The 21,596-nt window shown below is 41.3% G+C and overlaps 1 protein-coding gene and 1 long non-coding RNA gene across 2 annotated transcripts in view; one reads left to right on the top strand and one right to left on the bottom strand.

The window, feature by feature from the left end:
- Positions 1–1,571: 1,571 nt before the first annotated feature.
- The window catches only part of LOC133157364 (uncharacterized), a 32,821-nt gene continuing 12,796 nt past the window's right edge, over positions 1,572–21,596 (top strand). The window contains exon 1 of the long non-coding RNA XR_009715003.1: positions 1,572–1,718. This is a non-coding gene — a long non-coding RNA (uncharacterized LOC133157364). The remainder of the gene's footprint in view (positions 1,719–21,596) is intronic.
- alx4b (ALX homeobox 4b) lies at positions 3,059–19,976 on the bottom strand. Its single transcript, XM_061284055.1, has 4 exons — positions 19,305–19,976; positions 8,725–9,029; positions 5,005–5,133; positions 3,059–4,921 (listed from the first exon to the last, which is right to left on the bottom strand). Exons 1-4 carry the CDS (start codon positions 19,645–19,647, stop codon positions 4,601–4,603), a joined length of 1,098 nt encoding a protein of 365 aa, XP_061140039.1. The 5' UTR covers positions 19,648–19,976; the 3' UTR covers positions 3,059–4,600.

Here is a 21,596-nt window from a genome sequence, read left to right as displayed (position 1 = left end):
TTGGTTGTATTTAATGCAACTCACATAAACTTAGCTAAATAAACATTGTTTTTTTTTTTTTTTCTCTTTCTCAAATGTGGCCATTACGCACGAATGCTCGCCTGCCAAATTTGACATAAATGGTCCCGCGACAGCCAAAGTTGTGCTTCCACAGGGTCGCTGTCATGACGCACAATGTGGTGCCCGCAAGTCGGTATAAAGCAGGAAGTGAGCAGGGAAGGCCAGGAAATGAGTCTTTTGGGATGAGACATTTTCTCAGGCCAAGCATTTTTGGATTCAGCTGACAACAAATAAATGATCCCATGTGTGATGGCCGCATAATGTTGCATGTAAACAAAGAAGTCATGTTTAGCGTGTAGTTGTCCTGATTGGAAGAAGTTCTTCATTTGTTCTCATAGTTTCCTGCTCCTCCGATGTTTCTTATGTCAAACGTTTTCCTCGCCACCGGTAGCTCACGCAACATTTTAGCGACACGTCTCGCGCTCAATTTTCTCTCACTGTGGCCCTCACGTCTGAGTTTTCATTTCTGCCTGTCAATCAGTGCATATCGTAGCGCAGCGGCTGCGAAAGATCGACTGTTTGTATATTTTTGACCTTTTGAGCTCTGCAGCAGGCGGGCTCCTTGAGCAAATGCGCTGAACACGGCAAGACATAAGTGAACAATAAATCATAGCGAGACTCCACCACCCCCGTATTCACGAGCAGGATAATTGAAAGCATACTGGCCAGGAGAGAAAGGCAACATGCGGCTCTGGACCGAAGAGGATATCCCGATAATAACTTGATTGGTGTTAAGAGGGAATCAGCAGTCGGTCTACTGATTACAGTGTGTCAACTCTTAAATTTTAAATTGCAGAAGTACGAAGAGAGGTTACCAGAATCTTTTAGCATTCCTATTATTGTTTATAAGAGAGAGTGTATTAAAATAACGGGTTTCCCAAAATTTGGAAAATGTCCATTGGTATTCTTGAGTTTACTCATTCACTACCATTGACGACTATAGACGTCAAACATGCATTTAAACTGGACTGACAGTGAATGAGTTAATATGACTGTTTACAAGTACGAAAGTGATAATACGAGAAGGCTCAATTAGCCTGTTTTTGGCACAATCAGTGGCCGGAGATTCCCCATCCAGCACCATTTCTGTTTTTATGAATATGACAATCAGAAGAAAAATGGCCAAAATGTAAGTCGTTTGCTGAGATTCTCAGCTTGTAATGAAGGTTTTACCAGATGCACATTGTTTCTTCTGCTCCTCAGTGCCGTTGACTTATAGCCACAGCAGGAGGCTGATTCATCTTTTATGTCCCTGCGGACATGGTCAGTGCTTTCAAAACTTCAACTGGATCGTTTTGATTTAAGACAAGAAGTTACTTGATGTTTTAAGAGAGAAGTGGACTTTTGGTTTTACAGTAACAACATTGGTTCATGTGAATTAGTATGTGTAATTGTTTTTTTTACTACATAGTGCAATGCCCTTTACAGGGAGTTTTTTTACTGGTCTAACAGGAAGTGGAGAAATCAAGTTTAACGTGTTGGGCTACGTTTTCAAACTGTTTAAAGTAAGCCAAAGCGTCAGCTCGCGTGCTTGATTTTAGCACCGATTTACAACTCCGACGTTGCTAACGATGGCTTTTAATGAGCAGCTCAAGTTTCCATTTGTTTACGGAGCCTGCTGACTGACAGATCGATAGATGGAGAAATAAAGCACGTGGGTGAGGAATTGGATCGTTCCCTACTTTGCCATATCAACAGAGCCTTTATGTAGAGGAGTGAACTTTGAAGTGCCCTAATGGTCCACATGGTCCTTTAACCATGCAGGACTCTGTCAGTGGAGCCTAGCTGGGGCAGTGTGACCCATTAGCTTTAATGAGCGGTGTCCAGGGCACAGCGGGCCACTCTTCTTGCCCTCTATCACTGTTTATTTATGTCACTTACCCGCATTTTAGACTACTTAGGCTTTTAAGTTGCGTACTGCTCTACGCTTTGTGATTTTATTTGATCTGATCCCTGGTTAAACCAGTCTTGTTAGTTTTAACTAGGGTCATGGTAATGCGCAATAAAAAAAAAAAATGTCATTCTTGCATCTCAAAGGATTATGAAATGTGCTAAAATGCTGAACTATTTAGCAAAAAGAAGAAAAACACATTCAGAGGTCTAGTAATGCAAGCTATATAGTCTTGGTAAGCACATCTGTGACCTGAAAGTCATTCCAGGTCATAACACATCTGCATCATAAAGCTGACTGAGAAAATACTAAGAAAATAAGATTTGCAAAGCGATCTGGGCAAAGGGAACCTGCTTTAAAGAATGAAACATATTCTGTTTTATTTGATTTTTTTTACCTGTTAATTCCGTCATTATTTTCGAAAAATCGATGATTTAGTATAAATCTACAATGCAGGATTATTATTAATGAAAAAAAAACACAAAATTAGAGGGTATTTCCAAACTTTTGACTGGTACTGTAAATATGCCACTTTACAACTATCACCCCATTTTTCTTACCCTTGTTTTACTTTTGAAGCTGTATACTAGTTGTATTTAGTTCATTACGATAGAGGTGCAGCGATGCTTAACATATCAGATTATTGTAACAAGCAATTAATTGTTTAAATTTGTTATTGGCTAAAGCAGTAGCTTTTTTCTCACAATGCAAAACAGTATGTATTCTTAAAGAACACAGAGGATTTTAAATTCATGATTGGCTGCAGACATCTAGCAGACAGACTGATTTTTTTTCCCCACCCACTATGAAAAAAAACGGGGAAAAAAACAGCCTTCCAGTTAACGTTATGTACATTTTGGAAAAGGCTGCAATTGTCTACTGGTCATACATTCTTTGGAGGGCGAAGTCTGCACCAATGGTGAGCTTGGCAGTTTTTGCCTTTGGAATTCCAACCATAATGGATGGTTTGATTACAAATATTTTTATAGTTTAGGAATTTACTTTCTGGAGAACCCGTGCATGAAACTATATTTCATGCAATTATACCTGATTTCCTTCAATATGAGCATTTTGCTAAACGTCGTGTTTGAAAGGAGAAACTTCATCGGGCTGTTTGGGATTTTATTACATCTTCACTTCAATTCAACAAATGAAAAATAATACCTCTGTACAAACAAACACATCTCCAGCACCTTGAGCAGATGTCACGGTACTAAATATGGATGGCTTAAAGCAACATTTTTGCAACCCGGAACAACATGAGGCTTCTGTCCCAGTGGAAAGTATTAACACACAATTCTCAAAATCTTAAGTGCAATAACTTATTGCAATGGTACATTATTTAAAGTCACTACCATAAGTCGAAATAATTGGTTATTATTAGAAAATTTAAAAAAAACAGCTTGAAGCCATTAGAAAATTAGAAAGCTATTTCGACAGTTAAAAAGCCCAGAGCAACATTTTCTTTAGAAATAATGCTGAACACAACATATTATTTGGCAATATCACTGTAATACTTGAACGGTTGGCTTTTTGGAGGTCCATTATTTGACACAAAGATAAAACAAATGCACAAGCAACAGAATAATATCATACATACTGTTTACATTCACAAAAAACAACTTTTCAGTAGTATCATCACGGAGCGAGCTGCAGTTTAAAGCACAGGGAGGTCGAGACAATCGAGCCCTTAATAGGAATAGAACTGCGTCCTGATTTGAATTCAGAAACTGAAAGTTCTGTCTAGTTCCGATATAGTCAATCAAGTATTCGAATTTGATTCGTTGTAGAAGTGATACAAGCCTTCTGCCAAATGTCATATCAAAATACATTCACCCAATGCAATCCCCCTATCAAGAAGTAGAGGATGTCATGACAAGATTTCATTCAAATCACAAGTTTGATAACACACTCACCACTGCAATGTATACGCTCCACCTAAACATTACAAAATTCTCCCACTCGCCAATCAGGCCCACTAATTCAGTCCGCAATGTCCGCCATGTGTTGATCCAAAACTTGGCCATGACAACATCTGTGATGCACTTTGGTGTTCACGAGGCAAAACTGCTCATTTTGATGCTAATTAAGTGTGTCTACTAGTTGCGTCGGGTGCCGGTGGAAGTTGGCGTGACTAGTTGGCGTTGAAGGCTACCGCTGTGCCTTGTCTACCACTGGAGACACGGAGTTTCCTGTAACTTGAGGCTGGGCCTAACAGGGGAACCTGTGGAGGTTGCTCTGTGGGAGCAAATGACATGTTGGCTGGAAATCTAATGTCTGCTCTCCTCCCTCAGTAAATTGCTTCAGGTTAGTTCTGTTTGCGCTCCATTAAATTTGCCGATTGCATCCAGCCTGGGTTGTCACACGGAAGAAAAAAATAATCATTACTTAAAATGATAGCTATACCACCAAAACCTGAGACGGACAGGAATTAAACGCTGGGGTCTGATTTTCACTTGTACTTTTTGGAACTTTCAGTTTCTGCTGATTGTCACTGTCGCAGCTGTTATCTCCATTGTGATGGCCGCTAAGATGCTCTCGGCTATCTGGACGCTTTCCGCCTGTTCTTTTGACCTGTCTTATCATTAATGCTCTCAGCAAAACTCCCCCGCAGCGCTCATGGAGGCGGGGTGCGACTTGGTTGGAACATCATGTGGCCCAAGAAATGGCGGCGCTGTGCTCTTTGGCTTTCATACGCAGTGCTGCTATGCTGGAAGACTTGCGGTCTGGGTCAACATTGAGATCGTAGCCGTTGATCCCGCCGACCATTCCAGGTCCCCCAAATAGACTGCTCATCTGCGTCTGTCCCATGTGGCTGCTCCCTGGACTAGGCACGCCCAGAAAGTCGGGGACCCCTCCGTGACTATGGGGGTGAGGGGGCATACACGGGGGGACGGTATCACAAGGAACAACACAACCCGGCACTGGAGAGGCTGCACTCGTGCCGCCGATCCATGAAGGGTTTTGAATCTAAAAGCAAAGAGACGACACGATGAGGCGGTCACAAACATCGCATGGCAATCGGTGACGGTCACGCTGGTGTTTTTGTTTACCTGTGCATAGTTTTCAGGCCGGGTTAGAAGAGGCAGCTCGTAAGCCGTGGAGAAGTGCGTTCGAACCTGTTGCATCTGACCAAAGCGCTCCCTCTTTCTCCACTTGGCTCTCCGGTTCTGGAACCACACCTGCAAAAAAAAGCATAAACATGGTCAAAACATTTTGGTCACAACCCAATGTGCTGGGTAGTAAATAACCCAACATTGTCTCTGTCCTTTTTGCGTTTGATATTCCACCCAATTTGGGTTACTTTTAACCCAGCAGATTGTGGTCTAAAAATATTGGAGCACAGCCAAAGATGTGACCATTTCTCTTCGCTCTGAAAGATAAACTAAGAAAGTGAAACAAATCAATTTTATAGCACATGAAAGTCCCACAGCACGTTTTAGGACTTGACGTGTCTTTAAAGTGCCGTCCGCATGGAACTGTTAATGTGAAAATGGAGCATCTCCCTTGGTACTGCACCTCCCAGCCAACCAACCACCCACCCCCAGCCATGCCGCCGCCTTTGATACACGTCGTCTGCCTGACTTCAAACTGCCTTCGTTGACAGATGCACATCTGGGTCTGTAGTCATTCATAAATCATCGTGAGAAAGGTGTCCTCTCCCTCACCTGTCGACACAGCGGGACAAAATAGGGAATCCCACCGCAATTCTTCTCATCAAACAATTAGACAGAATTGACAGTTTTTATGTAACTCACCACCTTGTTTGTACTTGGGCATTATTCGAAAGTCTTCAGATTCTTTGGTTGTTTGTGTGGGGGCAGTTTTGATTTTTACGACAAATAATGAAACAAGATGGCAGATTTGAGTGCTTTTCTAGCAGCATTAGGAGAGATTCATGCCAAGCAACCAAGTTTCATGTGCTAAACTGGCTTTAGGGGCTGAATTTTCCCCAAAAGTTGAATATTACCCAGTTTTGGTGATTCATCAGGCGTCACTGTCGTGCTCCACCCTAACCAACCATCACGCAACTTTTTTTCCCCTCTCACACGTGTAAGCAAATCTCTCCAAAACAGAGAAGGAACGTCGGGCTTTGAACTTTGATTGTTGGTTGATTCCAAGCCCAATCAGTTTGTGGTTTTCACCGTCGCTGACATGCAACTTCCCCTCAGCCAGGCTCTTCGCATATCCCCCTCCTCATTTTGCATTTGCCATTCTTCTCTGTCATCTTCCTAATAAAAAAGAGGCAGTGTTACAGTGTGCCCTGAAGCGCATTTACTTTTTAGGGACCACAAATGAGTTCATTTTTCAAAAAGAAGACCATGTATGGCCTCATGCGGGACATTTAAATTTTCTTTCTTCCAAAGCTGATGTTCGGAACTCACTCCGACATTCCACAGGTCAGCTGGTGAGATTAGCCTTCCAAAGTTGTAAAGTGATATGGAAGGTTGTGGCTGCCCCCCAATGTCAAGGTGAGGGGTTGTTGGCCTTTGAATTAAATCATATGTTTGCAGGAGAGCTTGGGGTCTGTTACACCCCCCTGAGATTTGGTGGGGGAGCGAGTTGTTTTTGTTTGATGTTCATACCATGTCCGTGTCTTTTGAGTTGTAGTTTTTGTTGTTGTTTGTTGTATTTCAATACACTACGCAAGATCCCGAATATGTACCTCTGATTATTATGTTGTCTGTCTACAAGTGGTGCTCCACTGTTTGTGTTCAAACAGCCGTAACTGACTAAAGGGTTATACAATGCATTAGCTTCTCTATGTCATTGTATGTTAGCATTGAGCTAATAGAGATTTGAAAGATAAGTTAAATGATTTGGTCTGAGGTACCGTTGTAGTAGATTGTGTCAGGTAAAGATGAGACTTTTCTGGGGGGGATGTCTAAGTTTAAATGAGTGTAATGGGTCATCCGATTTTTGGTGGAATCCCACTTCTGTGTCACCAACCCCCCCTATAAACCGCTTCTCTCCTCCTACCTCCCTTTTATGTCTGAGAGGGGAAGTGGGGATATTGAAAAGTGAGATGGGAGAATGTTCAAACTGGAGCTTGTTTTCATTTCACGTTTAATTTCCTGACGCCAAAGCCCGTGGCTTTCTGCGGCTAACCCCCGTGACCTCTCTGGGGTGCAGACTCAGGCGGTCGACCAGACACACACGGGACACACACATTTACATACTGTGTCATTAACAAAATTTCGAATCTATCACCGACAAAAATGTTCTCCTAGCTTGAACACTGTCAGCTTTTTTTTTAATGGCTGAGCCCATAATTATGCACCCCTTGTCTTGGTTTCTGTGTACTGAGTGAGTCATGTTTCACAGAGGGCTTGCGCTGTGCTGCTTTGCCTTTGAACGGCCGTACGAAGGGGACATCAGCCAAATAGTTTGGCAAAGAGATCATTTGTGGTGCAAGTATTATGAAGTCAGATGTGTCTTGGGCTGCTCCGCCTGTCCAATGCTTCATCTTAAATATGATTATTTGCGACAAGCTAGTTGTGTCTTTGCACAAGCGGAGTTCCTGTTCTTCCTATAGGGAAAACTTTGAATCCATCACATCGGACATGGCCAAAGTTACCAACTACTTCTTGTTTGTTTGTTTGGTTGGTTGATGTGGACACATGGTGGCTCTGTTTGGCCGCGTTACAGTAATAGCTGAAGACATTGACAGCAAAAGGCCAGCTTACAGACTACAGCGCTATTAAAAAGTTTTATTTACGCCGCACGGCTAGCGGGTGGGGGTGAGAGAGGGAGGCCAGAGTGCACCAACTCCAAAAGCAGCTTTGAAGTTCCAGCCGTCTCACCTCATCTCTGTCATCCCGGACGGACCACTGCGATTGATAGAGTGCCTCAGCGGTACTTTGCCCCCTCCCCCACAAAAAAGTCAGGTATGACCAAGTTCGAGTCGGACCTTTTGCTCACGTAAATAATTTAATAGCAGCAAAAGCCCCGAGCTGCACATAGAGACCTTCATCGTTAAACTAAGGATGAAAAAGTAAGACTCTGACATTGGCTTATTCTGGAAAAAAACATTTGTGTTGTTTCTTAAGATGAAAAGGATTATTAAGTCGCTTGCCAAGCTTGCGATGCCCCTTGGTAGTCGCCGGTTGCATATCCCTGGACTTTGTCCTAATGGACCTTCTGTTGCAATGGTGGGATTTAGACTTGATTGCGTGCATGTTTAGGGTCTGCTTTGTACGACTCTGGGTCAAACCTCACAGTGACTCAAAAGAGTGGGCTGTGTGTGTCGGTTGGGTCGGGAACGTTAATTATAATCATCTGGGGAAGGGATGGATCTGTGTGAACCAACTTTTTTTTTTTTCTACTGTACCACCGCACGGACCAGACAGTCCCTGACTATGTCTCAGGCCGCACGTGGAAATTGAAGCTGGCATCTCAAGTGCTTTTTATATCCTTCCCATATAGTCAAATGACTTCTTGCCTGCTTATGTCCCTCACCTCCTGCCTTCTCCGTTTTGTGTGGAAGTAGTTTAAACGTGGCTGCACCAGGGACAAACGGTTGGCCTCTGACCTTCGTGCAGAGTCTGCCGCAAGTAAGCGCAAAGGGACTTCCCTTCATCCCGCCCTTCATCCCACTCTGATCTAAGGTTGGCTGGAAGAAAATAGATGAGAAAGGAGAACAATAGATTCTTCTGTTGTCACATCAGCAGCTTTTAACTCTCGCTCACGCTCTCTGGCTATGATTAACATGCGGACATGGCCATGTTTGAAAACAGCACTGCTCATTTTTTTGCCGTGTCATCAGGTCTCACCTGAACGCGAGCTTCCGTCAGGTCCGTTCTCAGTGCCAGCTGCTCACGGGCATACACATCTGGGTAGTGTGTCTTCTGGAAAACCTTCTCCAGCTCCTCCAGCTGGTAGCTGGTAAATGTAGTGCGATTGCGCCTCTTCTTGCCTTTGTTGCTCTCTGCCTCGCTTTTATCCAGAGGGCTAGAAAGATCTGAGCCGGGACGCTCGCCTGACCCCTTCACACCGGCATCCTTTAGATTCAGGTAGCTGCTTTCCATGGTGTCCACACTGGAGGGCAGCTCGGTCTCTGTCAAGCTGTTGTCTTTTCCTACATTAATGGGAGAGGAGGAAAGTCAGTTTTAATTTATTGTGTAAAGAATGAGAGCCATGTATTAAAATTAGCTGTAAAGTGAAAATAAATGTCTTGTTAAAAGACCTAGTTTTCTTTCTGACGTGGACGCCAATGTGTCTCCTTGCAGCAGTGTAGCGCCAACTACTGGCATGGAGGACTTACTCCATGTCAGACTTTTAGAGTATCGGTGGTTGGTAACGGCAGCCTCCATGATTACCCGATACATTAAAATAAAGCCTGTATCTGTATTTTTCCATGCGTGAATGTTAGCACATAGATATAGTTGACATTCATTCCTTTTCAATGTCATATAAAGCTAAAAATGTTTGACTATTTTACTCTCGTGATTAAATGCATTAAACACTTTTGGGTTTGTAAGAAACAAGGTAAATATAGAACATTTAATTGTGGCTTCAACCCTCAACTCTCTAACCAATTATGCTTGAGGAGAAACAGCGACAGTCGAAGAGCAATATGCTCCTTAAAATGCATGTTGCTTTTGTTGAATATAGCCGGGGGAAAAAACGAAACCGATGACTAACAAGTCAGCAAGTGCATCTGCACACCATCACGTTCTAACATCCACACACAGTTGCGGCTACTTAATGCTTACATCACCTCTGTAATGTTTTATTTTGGGGTTCAAAGGCCTTGTATGTGTATGCTGAATCTACACTTCAATTCTACATGTTGGAAAGGGTTGTCACGACACATTGGGGTGACCCGCGACACAACTTTGCAGGGGGGCGCGCTCACTTCGTTCAATCACGCCACCTGAAATCTGAGCCAATGAAAAACCTGCCTAATTTCGAACAGTTTGAGTGTTTGTGTGTAGCGCGGTGGGCCTCGTTTGCCCACTGCTGCCTGACACACTTTGGCCCTCAGATGTAAACAACATTGTGTTTGTCACTTCCAATTTGGCGAGCCTCCATTTTGTGACAGACCTGGCTCTGTTCCTCTCTGCACATGCAAGTTTTTTTTTCTTGTTTGTTTCCTTTTTGGAGATGAAGAAAGCTGTCCCTTCCCCTTCATATAAACAAACATCAATGCGGATAAATAAGCATGTATGACTCTGGTGGAGATCCAGTCAGAACAGTGCTCTGTCAGTTTTTCTGCCCGAGTTTTCATTAGCACAAGGGTTCTGTCCTTAAATGGTCTCCATCATAACAGTGGAAAGAATCAATTCTTAAATGCTTCTGAATGAAGTCAGAATAGAGATAAATTATGTTAGACCTGAGCATATTATTGAATAAAACTTGTAATGAAACACACGATTATACAACTTAAAGGGGAAGTCAAGCCTATTTATTTTTATTTTTATTTTTTTTACAATAATGCGTTGTATGCGCCCCCACCATTCTAAACACAGCAATCTGATTAATATTGCATTTGTGGAATATGAGCAGCCAAATTTACTTGTTTTCATCCATGTCAGGAGGCGGCCATTTTGCCTCTGGCTGGCCACTAAAAATGACATCAGTTGCCAGTTTCAGGTCACAACCATTCACGGCTCACCTTGAGAAAACGGGTGAGCCGTGATTGGTTGTGACCTGAGCTGGCAAGTGTGATGTCGTTTTCAGTCGACAGCAAGTGGCAAAATGGCCACCGTCTGTGATGGATAAAAACAGGTGGATTTTGCCTGTTAAATTCATATAGCATTACCAAAACATTAACCAGAATACAGTTTTTCGACTAATGGAGCTGCACAGAACAAATTATTACAAAGAAAATTTGAGCGTGTGCTTTCCCTGTAAGGATGTTAAACATAATTTTTTTTCAGACAAATACCATCCCAAGTATCGGTGGCAGCAAACAGTAGAAATCATCAGGGAAATGACACGTATCTCAGTTCCGGCTGGTCAATACAAAATGGCTAAAGAAACAAAAATTCAACATCTATAATGGAAGAACTGAATGTGCACAGCAACATTAGCTGTGGCGTGCCGGCTTTTGAGTCATCTTCCTCAATCCTCCCTCCTTCCACATGCTACACATCTGTCACGCATCATCGTTTAGTTTGGGTACAAAGGTTGCTATTGGGTTTTATTATAAAGTGTTTCTTTTTTACACTTTAATGACAGTTAAATGCATGTTTTATGACAGCAGCAGTTTGACCCTGAAACTGATTTGGTTAATTTGTGTGGCTTAAGTTCAGTCTGAGTGAAGGTCACCCGGAGTCCCTGAACAGATGAGTTTCATGTACATTTATCTCCTACTAGATCAGATTTCGAATAATTACGTGCATGCGCTTTCCTTGCAGCTTTGTGTTTAACGCCCTCCACAGTCTGTCGTCTTAGAAACAAAGTGCATCGTGCGAAGGACTGTTGATATTTTGCGGTGCTGGTGACTCCGTCAGCCATTCTTTTAATGGTGAGTAAGCTGGCGGGGAATAGTTTTGACGTGATGAAGTCGGGCGTCAGCCGTCTGCAACGTGCGTGTTTGTTTTCATGAATTAGTATTCTTTGGCTGGTGTGTCGCGCAATACGATGTCAATAATTGTCCCTCCAAAGCAGCCGCGGCACTCCCTTGCTCTCGCCCCGACTGAGGCTAATGAAACAACACAGCTTGCCCGGCTGGGGTTCATGACCTCATTCCGCCGTGGCCCACCTGTCAGAGCTTCTTACTGTCTCCACACATGCACATTGTGACATTATCGACCGCTGCTTTGGCCCTGTGCTATTCAATCTCTGAGCGGGAGCCTGACAACAGCATTTAGAAGTGACTTGGATCAACTCAAAAGTCCTTACTTGTTTGAAATAATGAGATTGTGTCCCTGAGCAAAGCATGGTTTTATACTCATCCCTATTTCTCCACATTCTGTTTCGTGGTATGCTAATTGTAACCAAACACAATCCTCGCCAACATTACGCAGGCGTCATGCCTGCCGAGACTTTTTTTTTTTCTCCCGCCTCCAGAACACAACCGTCAAGCCTTGCTTTCTTCCAAGATTCCAGTGCCTTGGCAACAGTTTCTTGGCATTGTGAGGAACCCCTTTTTTCTCTCTCTGTTGTTGCCCTTGTAGCGCGCATCAGCGTACATGAAATGTGAGGAATAAACGCCGCCTGCGCCTTCAATTTGCCAGTCATTTTCTGACAGCCCGCAGACTTCTTTGGTTAGCCGAGGTCACGTGTTTACTAGGGTCAACAATTTAATCGCTGCTGAAAACAGAGAAAACATCAAAGTGTAATTTAACTGGTTGTAAAGCAACGAGGCACCCTCTCAGTTTTTATGGAATGGGATGGGGAGGGTCAAGTGAAACTAAATAAAAGAAACACTATAAATTAGTAACCTGGGGAAGGGTTAATGACCTTGTACTAACGAGGAAGGAGAATGCTTTTAAACAGAGTGCTCAAAGCTTGTCCCCTTATCAAAATATTAAGTGATTATATTTGTGATGATTAGTATTAGGCACTCTCTATTTGAAAATCGGAATCTAATCACTGCAGAAAATTGCAAATGTTTTATTATTTCATTAAAACGTGTCATTATAATAAGCTTAAATTGAATTTCACAAACGTAATTATCATTAGTTTTTCTCGCCGAATGTTTGCACAAAATCATGTTGCCTCGCGAGTTGCTTTCACATCGCCAGCGGCAAGTCCGATTTTTGTCGTAGCGAGCTTGTTCCCAGCAAGATGTTATTAAGCTTGAACATCAAAAATCACATCAAATCACATATTTTTTTACAAGACTGATCTAAACCACATGTGGAGGTTGTTTGAAATGCAATGCAAGTCACATTTGTACAAATGAGACTTCATTCTGGTGCTGAGTGACGCTGCTGGGGTGTCCAGCTTGAAAAATGTGCACAAAATGCAGAAGGAGGAGCAGAGGCACAAGTTTAGAAACTTGGATAACATTGGTGGTAAAGCATATTAGCACCGAATTACTCAGATAGTTGCGTATAATAAGTTCAGCACTGCTCAACAACAAAAATATATCTACTGCCAGACGTCTATTTTTTCCCTCTGCTGACTCGCTAGCATTTGTACTGAAGGCTACATTATCAATCCAATCATTTTTTCCATTTTGAAAAGGCAATCAAAAAAATAAACGTATACCGTAATTTTCGGACTATAAGTCGCATTTTTTTTCATAGTTTGGTTGGGGGGGCGACTTATACTCAGGAGCGACTTATATACATATATATGTTTTTTTTCACATTTTTGGGCATTTTATAGCTGGTGCGACTTATACTCCGGTGCGACTTATAGTCCGAAAATTACAGTAAATACCAGGAATGAGTAAATAAACGTTAGCTTGTAATGAGTCTGCACCATAAGCATGAGAAGCTTTAGGAAATTAATTCAAGGCACTTGACTCAATTATTAACTTCACAAGTGTGGTTTTTTTTTCCTCCTGATACGCAATATTACATGGCAGAAGCCCGAAAAAAAAAAAACATAACGATGTACCCTACACAGTTGGTTGTACTTAATGTTGCTGAAAGAGACTCTTCTTAAATTTCTATTATTTAGTGGCAACACCTCCCTGAATTGATTGTGTGCCCTTGTATGTCCCTTCCTTATGCCATTAAAGAGTTAATATGTACAATAGAAGCTCTTCTTCGTGGAATACTCGGACAAGATTTTGAGTATTGTTTCCTCTGTTAAAGGAAGGCTCCCAGATGTTCTTGAGGAGAGATCTATGGCAGCAACTCGCAAAGGAATGCTTATGCTTCTATGGGAAACCTGAAATCTTTCTGTTCAGTATCAGTGGGTGATAGACTGACACAGTCATTACCTCACTCACGTCCGAAGACTTTAGGCCGTGGCTGTCACTGTCTCATATCAAAGAACACAGAAATAGTTCAGGATTATTGTTGGAATGTGATTAACAATGGAGTACGTTTTGGTACAAACTGTCATTAAAAATAATTTCTGCAGATTTGGATAACTCTCGGCGCAAAACGTGTATTTATAAAGGGTGTAATCACTGAGCCTTCTCTTTTCAACAGTATGAATTTGAAGACACTAATTGCACAAGTCAAATTGGAAGGTTGGAATTTTGCTAAAAGGTTTGGACTGCAGCCAACAGTGAGTGATCATTTGCAGGACCTCCCACACTGTTTTTGTTCAATTTATCAAATGTCCTCACGTGAAAATTAGACAAATAGCAGTTATGAATCAAAACAAGATTTTGCTTTGTTTTACTTTGTCAATCCAGCGGTAATTTTTAAGACAAATTTGGGTTATCGTTGCTCCCTGTGGTCATTTGTACAATTTTCCCAGGTCATTTTTACCTTGCGCTTTATAATAAACCTGTGAATAGAGGACAATATGTCAGAGCCAAAGTGACGTTTCATAGCAAACAGGTTGGTGCTGTTGCTTGAACTTTCCAAGACAGAAAAACATGCTCGAAAGAAGTTTATTCCCCCCTGGCCCGCCCAACCTTAAGCAGTTGAAAACTGTTTCAGGGCATGATCACAGGTCACTGTTCAGCCACTAGCGTGGTCAAAATGTGGTAATCATCACAGCAAATATCCATACATATCCTCTGACATCATTTCCCTCCAATTTCCCCTCTCCATGCACGTAGAGTTCTATATTTTGACAGGATGCTTTTAAAGCGCTGCCAGAGCCTTCTTGTGGTCTTGTTTTGCTCTCATGCATTGAGAAACATGTTTTACATATCACAGGATGCTCCAATTTCACACTGAGGTCACAGCGGCTATTTGAACTATATTAGGTGAACATGATATTACTGAGGAAAAGGCAAGAGAGAACCGGCGCAATCAGTATCAGAGTTCACACGGTTTGTATAATGTGTGTATCTCTAAAGTCATCATTTATCGCAGGAGGTCCGTTCCAAACCTCATCCACAACATCTGAAGCTTCCACAGCATCGGTGAGATCTTGCTGTTTAGAGATCAGGCGTAAAGTACAAGGCATATTTCCAAGGCATTAAATAGACCACAGATGGCACAACAGTGATAATACAAAGACTGGATATTTCTTCAAAATTAATGCAAAGACCAGAAGAAAACTAATTAGTGAGCATTGAAGGAGCTGGAGGAATTTCTAGCAAGTAATGGTTATATAGTATATTTAGTATACGATCTCTAGTCTGGTTCTGTTAGTAAATAAAGTGAGCAAGAAGGGCTGCTAAATGTCTCTTAAATTAGCTAACTTGTGAGCGCGAAAAGAAGTAAACATGGCGACCCCTGAGTAGATGCAATGTTTGAGAAATTTTGGGAATGAATACGTCATTGATTTAAGTTAATATGCAGCATCAGATAAAGGTTTAAAATACGACTTTTGACATCTTGAGTTGAGTTACCTTTTAAACACAATATTCAACCAAAGTATATTTTTTCATCCAACAAGTGTCTGCTAGTTTATTGCTAACAATGTTTGATGTAAAGCTACAGACCAGCTAAAGGTGATTTGCATAACTGCTTCGGTCATTAGAAACATAAATAAACGAAGCATACAACAAGAGCGCACTCCACATTGTATTCCTGTCGGCCACACCTAAAGTCTGAGTGGTTAGTTTTTCACTTTTGCTGTAAAATGTCACCGCTGTTGTTCCAGTCACTATGCCACAAGAGGCGCTAGCTACCAGATAGCTCATGAGGTAGCAGTCTTGGGATCAAAATGCATGACTACCCCCAAAAGAAATCTGGAAAAGTGAAATGGTAAAAATATCTGCTTCATTTAGTAAGGTCTCATGCATGATCCCTACCAAAATTCCGTCACCAAAAGTATGCTCATGCTTGGCTTTGATCGATATTGTCAGTGAAGCAACGATTTAATAATGTGTTTATTATTGTGGTGGTTTGCAATGGTGTAGAACTGCTCAACTTCAAACTGCGGTGGAGCTAATATATTAACTACTACAACCCACATATCAGAGGCACCACGCAATATGATGCGGTGAAATTTCTACTTCAAGCTTCAACCACAATAATAAACACACTGTTAAATTAATACTTGTCTTTACGGTTTTCCATTTAAATATTTGCACAGGCATACGTGCTAAATTGGCTTGTGAGTGTATGCGCATGTAAGAAATTCTCTCCAGTGGTTCTCAAATCTTTACCCTTGTCCATTTGTGACATTTTGCTTATTTTTCCAAGGTATTGTGAAGACAGGGTTATGTAAACCAGTCCCACTTTGTCATTGTGGGGACTCTCAGTTGCTTTGGAGATCTAATGTTTGGCGAGTATGAATAAAAACCATATAGCAGCCAATGATGCACATCTGCCTCGGATTAATGCGGACCCCTCCTGCCGTGCTGACTTGCATTCCTCTGCACTCCATCAGCTCCGTGGGCTTTTATTTCATTCACAGTGGTGTGTGCACTATGCAGGTAGATGCAAAGCCCCGGTGGGACGCTCATTGGTTCGCGTGCACACCCAACAATATGCGGCGACAACCATGATATTATTGGATGTATTTCAAAGTTAGTTTGTGCTGAAACGGACACGCTTGAAGGTTTTGATATGGTGTGAATGCAAAACGACTGTCATCTTGGTACTTTAGCTCGCAGATTCCTCTGTTGCAATGAGGCTCTCACCAGAGGCAATTACGGTAAACACAGGTTGAGTGTAAAAAAACAACCAATGATAACAACTGGCAATACAATTCAAATAGTACTCTAATCAGTCAAATTAATTCATTTTTCCAAAGGAAATTCAGTGGACATGTCTTTACCATTATTGATCAAATTACAAAAAGTAATTTATGTATTGTAATTTGTTTTATTTTGAAAGATAGTTCTTGCACTGATGTATTTTTTGGGCCATCTTTTAGTTACACTTTCTCTCAGAGTGACGTGACTGTGAAAAGCATCAATTTGTTTTGTATTTGATGTTTTTTTTTTATTTTTTTTATAAAGTCTTTCATTGTCACCGATATTTAAAGTAAAGACTTTGACTCAGGTGATACAGATTTTTGAGAGAAATATGAAGGAGACGCATGATTTGCTCCGTCAAGCCATATAATCTGATGTGGTGGGCTCGATTTGGCCTCTGGGCCTTGAAACCAGCTCAATGGCCTAGTGGTAGAGTGTCCACCCTGAGACTGGAAGGTTGTGGATTCGAACCCCGGCCGGGTCATACCAAAGACTATAAAAATGGGACCCATTACCTCCCTGCTTGGCACTCAGCATTAAGGGTTGGAATTGGTGGGTTAGATCGCCAAATGATTCCCGAGCGCGGCACCGCTGCTGCTCACTGCTCCCCTCTCCCCCAGGGGATGGATCAAAATCACACGAGGATGGGTTAAATGCAGAGGACAAATTTCACCACACCCAGATGTGTGTGTGACGATCATTGGGACTTTAACTTTAACTTTTTTAAATAAACACATGCCGGCCATCACTTTGAAATACAGCAATCGAGGCCAGTATGCTCTGTGGCCTTTTTGTTTTGGACAAAATGAAATAGTTGCTATAGTATGTACATAAGCCGATAGTCCAAATATCCTTTGTTCTATTTTGAAAATCAGCAACATTCTGAATTCTGAAAAGCTTTTCAATTGCACCCTGTTTGTGGATCAAGATAGTGAAGATTGTTAACTATTTGTTTCCAGTAAAAATCTCCACATCACATATTTTATTTTCCAAACCGACTAGAAAAAAATGCCACTTGTCCATATACTACAATACTTCAAATCTCTCTACATAGTACACTGTAGGCACTTGCACTAAAGTTTTGGGGGGCAGTTGCTCAAGCCAATGACAAACCCCCAACCCCCCCATATTTGTGATACAACGAAGCAACACATTCACTCACAAAACTGTTAACAAGACAGGTGAAGGGCAGCATATACAATAGATGCACTCCACATACATATTTTACAAAACAAACGCTCGTCACGTCAAAACATGGATGACGTAGATGTTATGAATGATTATACCAATTACATGTCAAAATACTGTGTAGCACCACTAGTTCTCTTTGTGGCAATCAAGCTTAAAATATTCACAATACCAAATGTCAATCTTCAAATATATTATTTCCAGATTGACCGTAAAACTGAAAATCTCACAACAGCCTGGTTGCCATGTCGACAGCATTGCAGTCACTCAACGTTGGCACATTAACCTCTGTCTGTATATCAGGCAATTTTTGTCATGATGAAAGAGATAAAAAAATCAAAATTGAGCAATATATCTCTTGTGTTGGACCACACATAAGAGCACAAGCCTGTTGACGCCTGAGGCTTTGACTAGACCCCAAAAGTGTCCTCCCGAGAGCCACAGTGCCTTCATCTGGCTGCAACATTTTCAGTAATAACACTGCAGAGTCTCTTCTCTTTGGAAGCATGCTGCATTTAATGATTGCGTTCAAACGGTTCTGTCTATGCACTTGCCAAATCAGCTCACTAAAGTACAGCATGGCTCCAAACAAGCTTGGAGACACACTCCCCACTAAAAAATAGATGACTGTGCACTTTACCATTTTGCTAACTGTGGCAGACTTCACTTTTATTTAGTATATCGCCAACTGCAAACTGGGCTGCATTTATCTCCACGTTTTATGCAAATTGCATAAAAGAAGCCACCAAGTGAAGCTGTAAATATCGGTGTTTGATCAAAACAGAAATCGAATTATTAGCCATGATAATGGGTTTTGTGTAATTTCTATATAGTCACAGATACAAAAATGTACTATACTTTAGCTGTGTTCACATGCACGTGCACTAAAACTATGTAAAAATAAGGAATCATTTTGGAGAGTTCAAATATCATAACAAGGTATAGTAAATACACATGAACACTCCGGCTGTGGTCAATTAATTCACACTATCTGCAGACTGTCATAGGGTGTTTATATATATATACAGAATAATAATAATAATTATATATATATATATATATATATATATATATATATAATTATTATTATTATTATTTTTCTGGTGATATCTGAAAATGTCGAAATATTGTTCTGTGACGGCTGATTGCAATGACTTTGGGACGATGCTGCAAGTTTACTTTGAGAGGAAATTACATTACACTTTCAGTGGAGAGAATAACTGACACTCGTGTGGTCTTAAAAACGTCAAGGTGAGTATTTAAAAAAAAAAAAAGATTACAGGCAAATACTGCTTAACAGCTACTGCAACGAATCCTTCGCGAATAGTCTCAACTCCATATTGACACTTCATTTATTTAACCACTGTGATTATTTAATTAATAAATAAGACGATAATAAATTCAAACAAGTGTTTCTTGATGCACGGCACGCAAACGCGCATCCTGCTCTGCCCACTGTGGAGTTTTTGCGCGTGTTTGCCCACTCACCGTAACATGGTAGGATGCCGTTGTGGCCGCCGTCCGTGTGCAACTTGCCGCCCTCGGGTGGAGTCTTACAGGTGGGTCTGTGCATGAAGAGCTGGTACTTGTGGAAGGGTCCCTCTTCCTCTCCGCCGTCCAGCGACTGGCACTCGTTCTGGAAAGGACTCCGGGACTTCTCCCCGAACCCCTGCCCTTTATTCGTCGCGAACGTGGGGCTGTATTTGGCGTCGGAACTGCCGAAACTCCTGAAAGGGTTCGCCTGGTGCTCCCTACCTTGCGAGGCAGACGGACTATAATATGCATCCATCGAGGTCATGTCGCAGTATGAGACACACGTATCTGCGTTCATACCTAAAAAAAAAAAAAAAATCTATTTAAAAAAAAAAAAAAAGAGGCAGAATCCAAACTTTAGTTCTCGCCCAGCCCCTTCTAAACAGCTCTCCTCAAACTTTCATGCAATGCACACTGACGCGCCCTAGCTCGCACACGCTCAAAGTGGCGCATCTGGGACTGCTTTACAGAGAGAGAGAGGGAAAAAATGAACAAATGCTAAAAGCCCCTCTCTGTGAAGGAGAGCGAGATGAGGAGCCCACAGTGGGAAAGTGTCACGCAGAACTCCGCTGACCTTCAAGCTGCACGCATGCACTCCGAGTAGGCCCACTCCGCTCTGACCGCGCTATTATGAACCGATGGGAGGTCAAAAACAAGGAAAGGGGTGGAGGGTGGCTGGGGGCTGCATTTTCTTCTTCATTTTCTCTTTTTTTTTTTGTGTATGTGCGTGTGTGTGCGCGAGCGTCTGTTGGTGGTAAACACGTGGGAATTGGAACACATGACATCAATGCAATCAGGAGATGAATGGACGACCTTTAATTCCATACACGCTAAATAAGAATGTTTAGTTTTATTCAGCGCGTGGTTGCGTACTGTTAATTCTCGTTTCGGGGCTTTACGTTGCCTTCGTTTTTAGGCAAAGGAATTAGGAAACCATATCAGGACTTTTAGTTTAGCCCGACTTTTTGTTTGTTTGTTTGTTTGTTTGTTTATTTGTTTTTAGAATGTCAATAATGACTAAGGGCTGTTTGTTTTTAAACGTAAACCAAAACAGGCGGCCGTGGCCTGGTGCACGGAGAGTCACTTTGCAGGATGGTCACTGCGCTTAACTGCAGACAGTTTATTTGGCAATCGTAGTTTAAATATTAAATTACTTAAAAAGCATCACACCAATATTGCTCATCGAAACGTTTGGCTTGCTCAAACGACGCAGGCTATAAAAGCCGGAATTAAATCGGTTTACTGGAGACAAGTTGGGTCTGTGGCCAAATTGAATAAATCCTCTCTAATCGCGTCCTTAATTTACCCGAAAGCCAACGAAGGTAAATGACTTATTATCTGTCAACAATTAAAATAAATGAGAAAATATACCCCGTGTTTGTCTCTCAAATGTTCCGTTATAACCGCTTAGTTGTAGTGGTATATTTTGTAAATAGTCATAATGAAATGTCATTTTCTTCTAAATAAAGTCTGCATTTAAAATTCAGGTCAAATAATTCGAGCAAGAATCGAGAGAATTATTTTTACCAAACTGCAGGCATAGTGTCTGTTAAAAACTAACGGTAAAAAGATGCCCATATAATAAATAATAAGCAACAAGATGCTGTTTTGTTGATTTATTAATTTTTAGTTTTTAACAGCTCTTCTGGAATTAAACAAACAAAAATTAAATTAATAAAGGCTTGCAATATTTCATCTGATTTATAATGAATCCAGAATGTATGACATTTTTGTTTTTTTTAATTGCATTACAGAAAATAAAAAAACTATCACAATATTCTAATTTTCTGAGACAGTCCTGTGTGTGTGTGTGTGTGTATATGTATATATATGTATATATGTATATATATATATATAAATAAATAAAAGAGAAATAAAAATGCAAAAGGTTTTAAGCTTGCCTGTGTTTTGAAATTGGGTTTTGTTATTTGATAGCTTCAAGATAAGAGAATGCCTTTGTTTGTTTGTTAAGTAAGTTTTAAGTGTGTGTTTGTGTGTGTTTGTGTGTGTGTGTGTGTCTGTGTGTCTGTGTGTGTGTGTGAAAATTAAAAAAAAGTTGAGTTGTTAAGGTGGTTGCAGTTAAACTAATGTATCTGGGAATGACAGGTCTCCGTTGGCATCCAGTCCCATGTGCTCACTTAATACAAACCACTCGTGTGCTTCAGGCAGCAAGCTCGCCTGTCATATAAATCCATCGCCCCGACATGGCATCATTTCTAAAAGCTTTTTGCTAAATTCTAACCTGCC

Source organism: Syngnathus typhle, linkage group LG7 (genome assembly GCF_033458585.1).
Source record: "Syngnathus typhle isolate RoL2023-S1 ecotype Sweden linkage group LG7, RoL_Styp_1.0, whole genome shotgun sequence".
NCBI lineage: Eukaryota > Metazoa > Chordata > Actinopteri > Syngnathiformes > Syngnathidae > Syngnathus > Syngnathus typhle.
Note: the sequence above shows the minus strand (reverse complement) of the source record. Positions and strands in the feature narration are given on the sequence as shown.

Coding starts and splice junctions, on each gene's coding strand:
- alx4b (XM_061284055.1), bottom strand. CDS start 19,647: ATGAACGCAGATACGTGTGTCTCATACTGCGACATGACCTCGATGGAT. Junction 9,030..19,304: donor CGGCATCCTACCATGTTACG/GTGAGTGGGCAA, acceptor CCATTAATGTAG/GAAAAGACAACAGCTTGACA. Junction 4,922..5,004: donor GGCCTGAAAACTATGCACAG/GTAAACAAAAAC, acceptor CTTTGCTTTTAG/ATTCAAAACCCTTCATGGAT.